Source organism: Balaenoptera physalus, assembly GCF_965194825.1.
Source record: "Balaenoptera physalus genome assembly, chromosome: 1".
NCBI lineage: Eukaryota > Metazoa > Chordata > Mammalia > Artiodactyla > Balaenopteridae > Balaenoptera > Balaenoptera physalus.
Genome location: NC_138882.1, coordinates 130,446,638 through 130,460,266, shown reverse-complemented (window position 1 = coordinate 130,460,266; position 13,629 = coordinate 130,446,638). Strand labels below are relative to the sequence as shown.

The 13,629-nt window shown below is 37.4% G+C and overlaps 1 protein-coding gene, 1 long non-coding RNA gene and 1 pseudogene across 4 annotated transcripts in view; 1 reads left to right on the top strand and 2 right to left on the bottom strand.

Moving 5' to 3' along the window:
• LOC309641494 overlaps window positions 1–13,629 on the bottom strand; it is a 664,930-nt gene that overhangs the window by 108,731 nt on the left and 542,570 nt on the right. The window lies entirely within an intron of this gene.
• The window catches only part of LOC309641297 (protein arginine N-methyltransferase 5 pseudogene), a 369,652-nt pseudogene that overhangs the window by 62,496 nt on the left and 293,527 nt on the right, over window positions 1–13,629 (bottom strand). The gene's annotated exons all lie outside the window — the stretch shown is intronic.
• MSH4 (mutS homolog 4) overlaps window positions 1–13,629 on the top strand; it is a 93,371-nt gene that overhangs the window by 63,934 nt on the left and 15,808 nt on the right. The window contains exons 16-17 of one of the 2 annotated variants that reach the window (XM_082419670.1): window positions 8,603–8,721; window positions 10,004–10,132. In XM_082419670.1, the coding sequence (XP_082275796.1) occupies window positions 8,603–8,721; window positions 10,004–10,132 (248 nt within the window). The remainder of the gene's footprint in view (window positions 1–8,602; window positions 8,722–10,003; window positions 10,133–13,629) is intronic. The other variant, XM_082419669.1, reaches the window with a different exon arrangement.

Here is a 13,629-nt window from a genome sequence, read left to right as displayed (position 1 = left end):
CATACTTTCTTGATTACTATAGCTTTGTAGTATAGTCTGAAGTCAGGGAGCCTGATTCCTCCAGTTCCGTTTTTCGTTCTCAAGATTGCTTTGGCTATTCGAGGTCTTTTGTGTTTCCATACAAATTGTCAAATTTTTTGTTCTAGTTCTATGAAAAATACCATTAGTAATTTAATGGGGATTACATTGAATCTGTAGCTGCTTTGGGTAATATAGTCACTTTCACAATATTGATTCTTCCAATCCAAGAACATGGTATATCTTTCCATCTGTTTGTATCATCTTTGATTTCTTTCATCAGTGTCTTATAGTTTTCTGCATACAGGTCTTTTGCCTCCTTAGGTATGTTTATTCCTAGGTATTTTATGTTTTTGTTGCAATGGTAAATGGGAGTGTTTCCTTGATTTCTCTTTCTGATTTTTTGTTGTTAGTGTATAGGAATGCAAGAGATTTCTGTGCATTAATTTTGTATCCTGCTAGTTTCCCAAATTCATTGATTAGCTCTAGTAGTTTTCTGGTGGCATCTTTAGGATTTTCTATGTATAGTATCGTGTCATCTGTAAACAGTGACAGTTTTACTTCTTCTTTTCCTACTTGGATTCATTTCATTTTTTTTTCTTCTCTGACTGCCGTGGCTAAAACTTCCAAAACTATGTTGAATAATAGTGGTGAGAGTTGGCAACCTTGTCTTGTTCCTGATCTTAGAGGAAATGCTTTCAGTTTTTCACCATTGAAAATGATGTTGGCTGTAGGTTTGTCATATGGCTTTTATTATGTTGAGGTAGGTTCCCTCTATGCCCACTTTCTGGAGAGTTTTTATCGTAAATGGGTGCTGAGTGTTGTCAAAAGCTTTTCCTGCATCTATTGAGATTATCATATGGTTTTTATACTTCAGTTTCTTAATATGGTGTATCACATTGATTGATTTGCATATATTGAAGAATCCTTGCATTCCTGGGATAAACCCCACTTGATCATGGTGTATGATCCTTTTAATGTGCTGTTGGATTCTGTTTGCTAGTATTTTGTTGAGGATTTTTGCATCTATGTTCCTCAGTGATATTGGCCTGTAGTTTTCTCTCTTTGTGACATCTTCATCAGGGTGATGGTGGCCTCATAGAATGAGTTTAGGAGTGTTCCTCCCTCTGCTATATTTTGGGAGAGTTTGAGAAGGATAGGTGTTAGCTCTTCCCTAAATGTTTGATAGAATTCTCCTGTGAAGCCATCTGGTCCTGGGCTTTTGTTTGTTGGAAGATTTTTAATCACAGTTTCAATTTCAGTGCTTGTGATTGGTCTGTTCATGTTTTCTATTTCTTCCTGGTTCAGTCTTGAAAGGTTGTACTTTTGTAAGAATTTGTCCATTTCTTCCAGGTTGTCCCATTTATTAACATATAGTTGCTTGTAGTAGTCTCTCATGATCCTTTGTATTTCTGCAGTTTCAGTTGTTACTTCTCCTTTTTCATTTCTAATTCTGTTTATTTGTCTTCTCCCTTTTTTTCCTGATGAGTCTGGCTAATGCTTTATCAATTTTTGTTATCTTCTCAAAGAACCAGCTTTTAGTTTTATTGATCTTAGCTATTGTTTCCTTCATTTCTTTTTCATTTATTTCTGATCTGATCTTTATGATTTCTTTCCTTCTGCTAACTTTGGGGGTTTTTTGTTCTTCTTTCTCTAATTGCTTTAGGTGTAAGGTTAGCTTGTTTATTTGAGATTTTTCTTGTTTCTTGAGGTAGGATTGTATTGCTGTAAACTTCCCTCTTCGAACCACTTTTGCTGCATCCCATAGGTTTTGGGTCGTTGTGTTTTCATTGTCATTTGTTTCCAGGTATTTTTTGATTTCCTCTTTGATTTCTTCAGTGATCTCTTGGTTGTTTAGTAGCGTATCGCTTAGCCTCCATGTGTTTGTATTTTTTTTAATTTTTTTCCCATAATTGGTATCTAGTCTCATAGTGTTGTGGTCGGAAAAGATGCTTGATATGATTTCAATTTTCTTAAATTTACCAAGGCTTGATTTGTGACCCAAGATATGGTCTATCCTGGAGAATGTTCCATGAGCACTTGAGAAGAAAGTGTATTCTATTGTTTTCGGATGGAATGTCCTATAAATATCAGTTAAGTCCATCTTGTTTAATGTGTCATTTAAAGCTTGTGTTTCCTTATTTATTTTCTGTTTGGATGATCTGTTGATTGGTGTAAGTGGGGTGTTAAAGTCACCTACTATTATTGTGTTACTGTTGATTTCCCCTTTTATAGCTGTTAGCATTTGCCTTATGTATTGAGGTGCTCCTATGTTGGGTGGGTTAATATCTACAGTTGTTATATATCCTTCTTGGATTGATCCCTTGATCATTATGTAGTGTCTTTCTTTGTCTCTTGTAATAGTCTTTATTTTAAAGTCTATTTTTCTGATATGAGAATTGCTACTCCAGCTTTCTTTTGTTTTCCATTTGCATGGAATATCTTTTTCCCATCCCCTCACTTTCAGTCTGTATGTGTCCCTAGATCTGAAGTGGGTCTCTTGTAGAGAACATATATACAGGTCTTGTTTTTGTATCCATTCAGCCAATCTGTATCTTTTGGTTGGAGCATTTAATCCATTTACATTTAAGGTAATTATTGATATGTATGTTCCTATTACCATTTTCTTAATTGTTTTGGCTTTGTTTTTGTAGGTCTTTTCCTTCTCTTGTGTTTCCTGCCAAGAGAAGTTCCTTTAGCATTTGTTGTAAAGCTGGTTTGGTGGTGCTGAATTCTCTTATCTTTTGCTTGTCTATAGAGGTTTTTTTTTTTAAGATTTTTTTTTTTTTTGGCTGTGTTGGATCTTCATTGCTGCACGCAGGCTTTCTCTAGTTATAGCGAGCGGGGGCTACTCTTCATTGTGGTGCGTGGCTTCTTATTGTGGCAGCTTCTCTTGTTGTGAAGCACAAGCTCTAGGCACGTGGGCTTCAGTAGTTGTGGCACGTGGGTTCAGTGGTTGTGGCTCATGGGCTCTAGAGTTCAGGCTCAGTAGTTGTAGCACACTGGCTTAGTTGATCCACGACATGTGGGATCTTCCCAGACCAGGGCTCAAACCCATGTCCCCTGCATTGGCAGGCGGATTCTTAGCCACTGCACCACCAAGGAAATCCCTTTTCTGTAAAGGTTTTAATTTCTCCTTTGAATCTGAATGAGATCCTTGCTGGGTAGAGAAATCTTGGTTGTAGGTTTTTCCCTTTCATCACTTTAAATACATCCTGCCACTCCCTTCTGGCTTGCAGAGTTTCTGCTGAAAGATCAGCTGTTAACCTGATGGGGAATCCCTTGTATATTATTTGTTGCTTTTCCCTTGCTGCTTTTAATATTTTTTTCTTTATATTTAATTTTTGATAGTTTGATTAATATGTGTCTTGGCATGTTTCTCTTTGGGTTTATCCTGTATGGGACTCTCTGCGCTTCCTGGACTTGATTGACTATTTCCTTTCCCATGTTAAGGAAATTGTCGACTGTAATCTCTTCAGATATTTTCTCAGACCCTTTCTTTTTGTCTTCTTCTTCTGGGACCCCTGTAATTCGAATGTTCCCATGTTTAATGTTGTCCCAGAGGCCTCTGAGCCTGTCCTGAGTTCTTCTCATTCTTTTTCTTTATTCTGCTCCCTGGCAATTATTTCCACCGTTTTATCTTCTAGCTCACTTATCTGTACTTCTGCCTCAGTTATTCTGCTATTGATTCCTTCTAGAGTATTTTTAATTTCAGTTATTGTGTTTTTTCGTCACTGTTTGTTTGCTCTTTAGTTCTTCTAGATCCTTTTTAAATGTTCTTGTATTTTCTCCATTCTGTTTCCGAGAGTTTGGATCATCTTTACCATCATTACTCTGGATTCTTTTTCAGGTAGTTTGCGTATTTCGGCTTCATTTATTTGGTCTTGTAGGTTTTTACTTTGCTCCTTCGTCTGTAACATACTTTTTTGTCATTTCATTATTTTTTTTTTGATGGGTTGTGCTGTATTCCTGTCTTACTGGTTTTTTGGCCTGAGGCGTCCAGCACTGGATTTTGCAGGCAGTTGGATAGAGCTGGGTCTTGGTGCTGAGATGAGGACCTCCAGGAGGCCTCACTCCAATTGATATTCCCTGGGGTCTGAGGTTCTCTGTTAGTCCAGTGATTTGGACTCGGAGCTCCCACCACAGGAGCTCGGGCCTGACCTCCAGCCTGGGAACCAAGATTCCGCAAGCTGCATGGCGCAGAAAAAAAAAGGAGCAGTACAATATCAAAGAATAATACACAAAATAAAGTTAGAAAGATAAAAAATATATTAGGAAAAATAAAAATATAATTGAAACAACTGCAACAAAGTAAAATAAAATGACAGCAGAAAAAAAAAACAAAACGGAGGGCCGCGGTGGGGAACAAGCCAAAAGGAAAGAACAATAACAAAGTATAAAGAATAAAAGAAAATTAGAAAAATAAAATATTTATTAGGAAAAATAAAAATATAAATGAATCAACAACAATGAATCAACAAGGTAAAACAGAACCCCAGTCTAAAAGAGGGGAAAAAAAAAAGTCTTGGCTTTGTGGGTGGAGTTTGGGGGGGTGGAACTTAGGAAGGGGCGGGGTTTAGGGCAGGGCTGCACCTAGGCGGGTGGGGGGGTGACGTTTGAGCATGGGGCGGGGCCTAGGCTCAGGACCCATGCAGCCAGAAAAGGCCTTGGCAGTGGGGCCTAGGTAGGGTGACATTCAAGCGTGAGGCGGAGCCTCTGCTTAGGACCTGTGCGGAAGGGGAGAGGCAGCAGGTGGAAGGGAAGGCCTCTGGAGTGTGGGGTTCCTTTGGAGGTAGGACCTTGAGTGAGGGTGTGTGGGTGGGGTTTAGGCCCAGTGCATTGGAGGGGGTCTCCGAGTGTAGAGATAGGGCCCTGGGTGGGAGTGTAGGGGCGGGGCTTGGGCTCTGCACATCAGGAGGGAGCCTCCGAGGGCAGAGGATTAGGCCTGGGAGCCCAACAGGCTCCCCGGTGCCTAAGTGGACAGGGAAAGTACTGGCCACTTTCCCTTCCTCCTCTGCATGCCCCCCCCACCGTCTCCCCCAGAGTTTCCCCTGTCCCTGCTGGACCCCTAACCGTGGGTGGGTCCCACTGGGTGTAGGAATTCCTCTCTTCCCCCAGCCACCCCTCAGGGGTGCCAGTCTTGGAGGTCCGGCCTTTACTTTTGTTCCCCCTTCCCTCCCTCCCACTCCCTCAGGACCCGCCAGGCTGGAGGGGGCCTAGGTGGGCAGAGGATCAGGCCTTGGATCTCAGCAGGTTCCTGGGGGCCCAAGTGGGCAGGGGAAACCTGGCCACGCTCCCTTTTGATCCTCTGCCCTCCCAGTGGTCCCCCAATTTCCCGCTTCAGGTGTGGGATCCCCTCCCCTCCCCCAGCCGCCCCTCAGGGGCGCCAGTCCCATCCCACCTCCACTTCTCCTCCCCCTTCACTCCCCACACGCCCCACGTCCTACCCGGTCGCTGGGGGTTCCTCCCATCCCCTTAGGTGTCCGTGGTCCCCCAGTGGTGCCTGGTAGGTGCCCTAGTTGTGTGGAGACACGAATTCTGCATCCTCCTAGTCCACCATCTTGACTCTGCCTGTGCCCAGTATTTTAGATCTAGGTGCTTGATTAACCCAAGAACAGTTTGGAGTAGATTTTCTTACCTAAAAATATAATAGTGTCTAATATATATATATATATATATATATATATATATATATATATACACCATAAGTTTTACTATTTGGTATTTATTAAGCTCCATCTAATTTGGATTACATTGTACTGAAAATTTTGTGGGATATAACAAAAGAAAAATTTCCTTACAATAGCTATTAATGTATCAACTACTGCTAAACTGAATCATATAATTATCTGAGATTCAAAAAGTTTGTTGGGAGGAAAAGTGAAATAAGTAGGATAAACTGCTGCTTCTAATAACCCATGTAAGATTTTCCCAAAATTATAACATTGGGCACAGAAACATTTCCCTTACTTAATTTAAGGGGTACCAATAACTTGGCCACAGCAACTGATATATTACACACATGTGTGTATACACACACATGTAAATGGCTGTCACTGGCCCAACATTGTTACATATTTCTTGTCATAGAGGCATACTCACCGCCTGTCTCTGAAAACTGGGTTCCTTGAGGACTATATGAATCAGAGATGAGATGATTGGTCCTAATGAAGTGGTTCTCAACCGGGGATGATTTTGGTTCCCCTCACCCCCTGGAATTTGGCAATGTCTGGAAACATTTTTAATTGTAACAACTGAGGGGAGTATAAAATCCAGAGATGCTGCTAAATATCCTGCAATGCACAGGACAGCCACCTTCTCCATTTCACCCACCCCACACCCCCACCCCAGTCCACACACATACACAAGAAAGATTTATCCAGCCCAAGATGTGGTTGAAAAACCTTGGTCTAGTGTAATGGATTGTAAGAGAAATACAGCAATAGCAATATTGATCATACAGTGCAAATTTACCCTTACTACTGGGAAAGAAAATTAGAGATGAACGAATGAATGAATACAGAGTAAATATTTTATTGAGTTTATAGTTTAAAAGGCCATCTTAGATAACTTTCCTCCCCTTATAAGAATACTGATTCATATGTTACATGATAATCTTACTTCTGTTTGAATTGTTATAAGGAGTTCTGTCCTTTAAAAAAACAGGCTATCTAATTGTTGGATAGCTGTAATTTTTAAAACATTCATTATACTGAATTGAAATTTGACTTCCTATAACTTCTACTCATTAGTCCTAATTCTTATCTTCTGTGCATTTCAGAATCATCTAGTATCTCCTGAGAATAGCCTCTCAAATATTTGAAGAAAATTACTATTACTCTACTTCTCTTGTCACTGTCCATCTTCAGCCTCTGAAATACCTAAAAGTATATATAATATATGATCTGATCATAAAGGAAACACTAGGACTTGAAAGGCACCGAAGTTAAGAATATAGGCTTTGGAGCTAGACCTAGCTTGTCTAGTTACTGGCTGTATGATCTTAGGCAAATTATTTAACCTCCTTAGTTTTTCTATCTGTAAATAAAAATTATAATAGTACCTACGTCTAAGAACTGTTGTAAAGATTAAGCGAGATAATATATATAAAATGTTATGGACTTAAGGGGAGAGTATGAGAAAGAAGGAGACTTTCCAGATAGAGGTAAGAGAATGTTCCAAAGCACAGAAGCAAAAAACAGTATGATGTTCCCAAGGAACCACAAGGAATCCAGAGGCTTAGTGGTTCTTTTGCTTTGTAGAACAAAGAGTGGCTGTGAGAAATGGCAGGCTTAAAGCTGGAGAGATGGGCAGGAGTCAGATTGTGAAGGGCCTTAGGTACTTAATGGAGGAGATAGAACTTTATCCAGAAATCTATAGGGAGCTATTGAAATTTAAGCAGGAGAATGGCATAATTGGATTTGAGTTTTAGATAGCTCACTTTGGTTAATGTACGGTTAGAGGAGAGCCAGATTAGAAGCAAAATACCAGCCAGTAGGTTTCTTTGATATGATGATAAGTTGAGAGCCTTTTTGGTGGAGATAAGAGAGAAGGGAAAATATTAACATATACCATATACGCTATATTCTATACTTGGTACTTTCATATTTATTTTCCCATTTAATCCTTTTGGCAGTCCTATGAGAAAGTTGTATTTAAGATATTTGCTTTCTGACGTGCGATCATTATAATTGCTACTGTTATTATTATTACTTTTATTTTTATTAGTATTATCCTGACTTTTGCTTTTTCTTCCTGCTAGTCCTTATTATTCAGAGGTAGATCCTATTCTTCACCTTTGCCTTTGTTTTAAATCCTGGACTAATCTGGCTTTGTTTCTTCGCTCCCATTATTTCACCATTTTGTCTGTACAGAGTTCTGTATACTTCATACTTTTCCCATTCAACTATTTGTATATTTTTATCTTCCTATGGTTTTAGAATGCCTTTTGTATCCCATTTTGTATAGAGTTATGTACATTAATCAGATTGATTTGTTTTCAGAAGATGAATATTTTAGATTAGTTAGCCTGATAATTTCTCAGACAGAAACAGTCTTGTGGATGAAAATTTACCTTATTAAAAAAATTAAATGTTTTGCATTCATTCTAATTGTGGGTATTTCTGTACTCTTCTAATAACAGATATTTCCTAATATATCTTTCTATAATTTTATCAACTTGAGCTTCATAACCATTTCCTTCAGATTTTCATATTTTGAGTATTCTTTATCATCTAAATATATTATTTAAAATTTTTATCGAGTTCATAACAAATCTTTCTAATGTACTTGAATATATATTATCTATTTTCAACTTCCAAATAACTTTGTACAATAGGTAGGGTAAGTATTTCCATTTTTTATGTGAGGAAGATGAAGCTGGAAGAATTAAGTGCTGTCCAAGGTTGTACAGTAAATGACAGTGCTGGGGCCACATCTTCTAGTTCCATACCAAGTGATCTTTCCACCACATTAATTCTTAGACAGGCTAGTAAATAATCTGAGTTGGTGGAAAGTGCAAAATATTAGTAGTACTTATGTTTTATAAAAACATCGCAGTTTACTTTGACCTTATATTTTATAGGATCATATGTTCCAGCAGAATATGCTTCCTTTAGAATTGCTGAACAGATTTTTACAAGAATAAGTACTGATGATGATATTGAAACAAATTCATCAACATTTATGAAGGAAATGAAAGAGGTACCCAAGCTCAACTTTTCTTCTGTTAAAAGCATATTGAATTCTCCTATTACTGGTCAATTATAACATAAGAAAATATTCTTATACTAAAGCATGCAGATGTGTTTATACTCCTCTACAAGAGCCAGAGGGCAGTCAAAGACAGCTTCCTAATTTCTGTCTTATGTGGAAATGGAAGCAAATGTTTTAATGAAAAATACAGCTTTAAAGAAAAAGCTAGTATTATTGAATGATAAAAATGCACATTCATGTTTTTGTGTGGAATATATAAAAGACTTCAGAAAACAATGACCTATTCAGGAACATTTTGCATAGTATCTATTTTTCCTGATAGGCTTGATTTTAAAATAAAGGATCACTGTGTTAAAAGGCTTTTAAAAATCATCCTCTTCTGTGCTCTTGTAGAATTTTCACTTCCTCTAACAAAGTACGTATCATCACCTATTTTTGATCTGAGCAAATGTCAAGTAAGCTTGAAGGGCTAAAGGAATTCAGTATAGCTCTTGGGCTATCTTTAGTAGGTAGGAGTTATTGGATCACTATACAGATAACTTTTTTTCTTTAGATAGTGGGAGAATAAAGTTATTTGCCCACAATATATGACATTTATTTAATTATTTAGTATGTGTTGAATATCTATGGGAGAATATAGCAATAGACTAAGTGCTTGAGGTATATTTTTAAGTGGTCCTAGCTCTCAAGAAGCTTAGTCCTATGGAAAGGTAAAATGGCCATGAAGGTTACTATTGTGTCATGACATACATCTTTATTGGGCATGGGTTTAAGTTTCTTTAATTGGTAATCAATGGACTTGGATGCTTTTCCCTAAATTTTTCTTTTCATTTTTACTGGCTATAGAGATGTTAAAATAAATTTGAGAGATAGTTCCGAGCATTTTATGACAACAATTGATTAATCATTTGTAGAGAAGAAAATGACCATCTTTGTGCTTTATTTAAACATTTAGTTCATTGGTTTATTTCACTGTATCTGAGACATCAATATTTTAGATGTTTATTTACCCTGTTGTCTCATACACATATGCATATGACTGTTTACGTACACTCCAAAAATGTATTCCGTTAATACATTTATTCTATTGGAATTACTAGTAATGAGATTTTTAGAAAGAAAAGCAATGTGTTAGTTTCTGCTCAGCAGGATCTCTCTGTAAAAATGTATTTCAAATGAACTAATAATGAGACTGGATTTTTCCTCATTTTTTCCTATAATAATGACAGCTGTTTGGTCACAATGAATAATACTGAAATTATATTTTCAGATAGCATATATTCTACATAATGCTAATGACAAATCACTCATATTAATTGATGAACTTGGCAGAGGTACTAATACAGAAGAAGGTATTGGCATTTGTTATGCTGTTTGTGAATATCTGCTGAGCTTAAAGGTATTCTTCTCTATTTATTTTAAGTACATTAATTTTGGGCTCTTTTTTAAAATTTCTTTTATTGAATGAAAGATTTTTAAAATTGTACAGTACCTTACAATTTTCAAAAGTTTCACCCAGATAATTTCATATAATCCCATAATAACCCTTTTTTTTTTCCCCTACCCATATATTGCCTCTGCCTCCTTCCCTCTCCCCACTGGTAGCCACGAGTTTGGTCTCTATATCTGTGAGTCTGTTTCTTTTTGTTTTATTCACTTTGTGTTGTAGTTTTAGATTCTACATATAAGTGATACCGTACAGTATTTGTCTGTCTCTGTCTGACTTATTTCACTTAGCATAATGCCCTCCAAGTCCATCCATGTTGCTACAAATAGCAAACTTTCATTCTTTTTTCAGACATGGAAAACAAACTTAAGGTTACCAAGGAAAAGTGGGGCGGGGTAAACTAGGGATTAACAGATACTACTGTATACAAAATAGATAAACAACAAGGACCTACCGTAGCGCGGGGAACTATATTTAATATCTTGCAATAACCTATAATGGAAAAGAATCTGAAAAAGAATATATATATATTCTTTTGCTGTACATCTGAAACATTGTAAATCAACTATACTTCAATTAAAAAATTTTTCATTCTTATTAATGGCTGAGTAGTATTCCACTGTGTGTGATATATATATATGTATATATATATATACATATATATATATACCACATCTTCTTTATCCATATATCTGTTTTTATAAATTTATTTATTTTATTTATTTTGTTTTTGGCTGCGTTGGGTCTTTGTTGCTGCACGTGGGCTTTTCTCTGCTTGCAGTGAGCGGGGGCTACTCTTGGTTGCAGTGCATGGGCTTCTCATTGCGGTGGCTTCTCTTGTTGGGAGCACAGGCTCTAGGTGCACGGGCTTCAGTAGTTGTGGCCCCCAGGCTCTAGCGTGCAGGCTCAGTAGTTGTGGTGCACGAGCTTAGTTGCTCCACGGCATGTGGGATCTTCTCAGACCAGGGCTTGAACCCGTGTCTCCTGCATTGGCAGGTGGATTCTTAACCACTGCGCCACCAGGGAAGCCCTCCATATATCTGTTGATGGACACTTAGGTTGCTTCCATACCTTGGCTATTGTAAATAATGTGTTGAGTCCTTTTTTGATGTATCCTTTATGAATTCATCACAATTGGATTTTACAGGCACCTACAAAATAGCTCATTAAACAATTTTAGTTAACAAAAACATACCATAGCATTTATATTTTCTTCATTTCTGATGGAAGCAAGAACAGTTAATATGATAGTCATGATGTACAAAAGGAAAGGAGGAAATCAAGAAATAAAAATAATGTCAAAACTAGTCACTTGGCTTTAATTTAATCAAATTAAATAGCAAAACATGAAAACATTTCAATAATTGACTCTATGTGTAATAACATTGACTGTCATGTCACAACATGAAGTAAACTATGTATCTGAAATCACTTTATGGAAAATCTGCTTACCTGAGATTTCATTTCTTTAAAGGAAATGTTTTTTCATAAATCAACTCTGTTAAACAAACTATGATTTTTGCTCTATTATTAAGGTAACTTGTAAAATATCTTTTTAGATAATCACTCAAAATATATACTGGTATGAAAAAAATTAAATAAAAATATTTTTCTATATTTAAAGTACCTTAAAATATCCCTAAGATGAGGTTCTATACCTTAAATAAGAGTCAATAGTGATTTATTATATATAGACTGGGAAAAAATCTTTTTTTGTTTTTTTCGTTTTTCTTTTTTTTTTGTATTTTTATTTTTCATGTTTTTTTCTTTTTTTGTTCTTTTTTAAGAAAAATCTTATTTTATACTTAAAGAAGGGTATGTGATGAATCAGAACTAATGTTACGAGGTAACATTAGTCTTTGTAATTCTGAATCTATTTCAGTTGATAAGAATTTCTCATATAAATAAGATGCATATATTACTTATTGGGATTAAAAGCTAATTATTAATAGTGATGCTTAATTTTATATGTCAGCTTGACTAGTCTATGGAGTACCCAGACATTTGGTCAAACATTTTCTGGGTGTATCTGTGAGGGTGTTTCTGAATGAGATTAGAATTTGAATTGGTAGAATGAGTAAAGCAGATTTCCCTTTCTAATGTGGGTGAGCCTTAGCCAGTCACTTTTGAGCGGGACCCAGTTGAAGACCTGAATAGAACGAAAAGATTGACCCCTTGGAGTAGGAGGAAACTCCTGCCTGACTACCTTCAGTCTTGAACATCGGTTCTTTCCTGCCTTTAGCCTGGAACTGAAACATCAGCTCTTTCTGGGTCTTGAGCATGCTAACATTTAGACTAGAACTACACCGTTGACCCTCCTGGTTCTCAGGCCTTTAGACTTGGAGTGGAAACTACATCATTAGCTTTCCTGGGTCTGCAGCTTGATGATTGCAGATTTGGGGACTTGTCAGTCTCCATAATCATGTGAGCCAATTCCTTATAATAAATCTTTCTCTTTCTGTCTACAGACAGACAGAGACACAGACACACACCCACGTACACACACACACAAATATATCCTGTTAATTTGGTTTCTCTGGAGAACCCTGACTAATACAGATTTTAATATCGGGAGTGGTTCTAGGGGAACAAAATTTTAAGGATGAATGTTTTGAGTTAGTTCTGGAATCGATTTTCTAAGCTAATTAGATTTAAAGATACTAATGACTCTATTTCCAGTCGTAAAGAAAGCACTGGTAGTCCATAGTGTGATCTAGCAATAGAAATATGCAAAATATCACCATTGGATATTCTTCTTTTTTAATTTTTTTAGTAATTTATTAATTTATTTCTTTTTGGCTGCGTTGGGTCTTTGTTGCTGCACACAGGCTTTCTCTAGTTGCGGCAAGTGGGGGCTACTCTTCACTGTGGTGTGCGGGCTTCTTATTGCGGTGGCTTCTCTTGTTGCGGAGCACAGGCTCTAGGCGCGCGGGCTTCAGTAGTTGTGGCACACAGGCTTGGTAGTTGTGGCTCACGGGCTCTAGAGCACAGGCTCAGTAGTTGTGGTGCACGGGCTTAGTTGCTCCGTGGCATGTGGGATCTTCCTGGACCAGGGCTCGAACCCGTGTCCCCTGCATTGGCAGGTGGATTCTTAACTACTGCGTCACCAGGAAAGGCACACCATTGGATATTTTTAATCAACCACTTATAAGAAGCAAGGAGCTGGGTAACCGTGTATATGATACTTTCAAACGTTTTTGGCAAACTAACAAATATAATGAGATTGGCTGGTTGCTTCTAATTTGCTGAACAAAGTGGGGAAAGAAAAGATGAGTTCAGGAATTCAAATTCCTGAGTAAATCCGTGCCTAAATGACCTGAAAGCTTCTATGTGTGTCCTGAAGGAGACTCTTATCTTCTATAGCCTGAGGTTACTGAGAATCAAACCCAGAATCTCATTCTTTGACTGGCTGAATTACAATGCAAGTTGAACTCCCAGCCACTTACTAG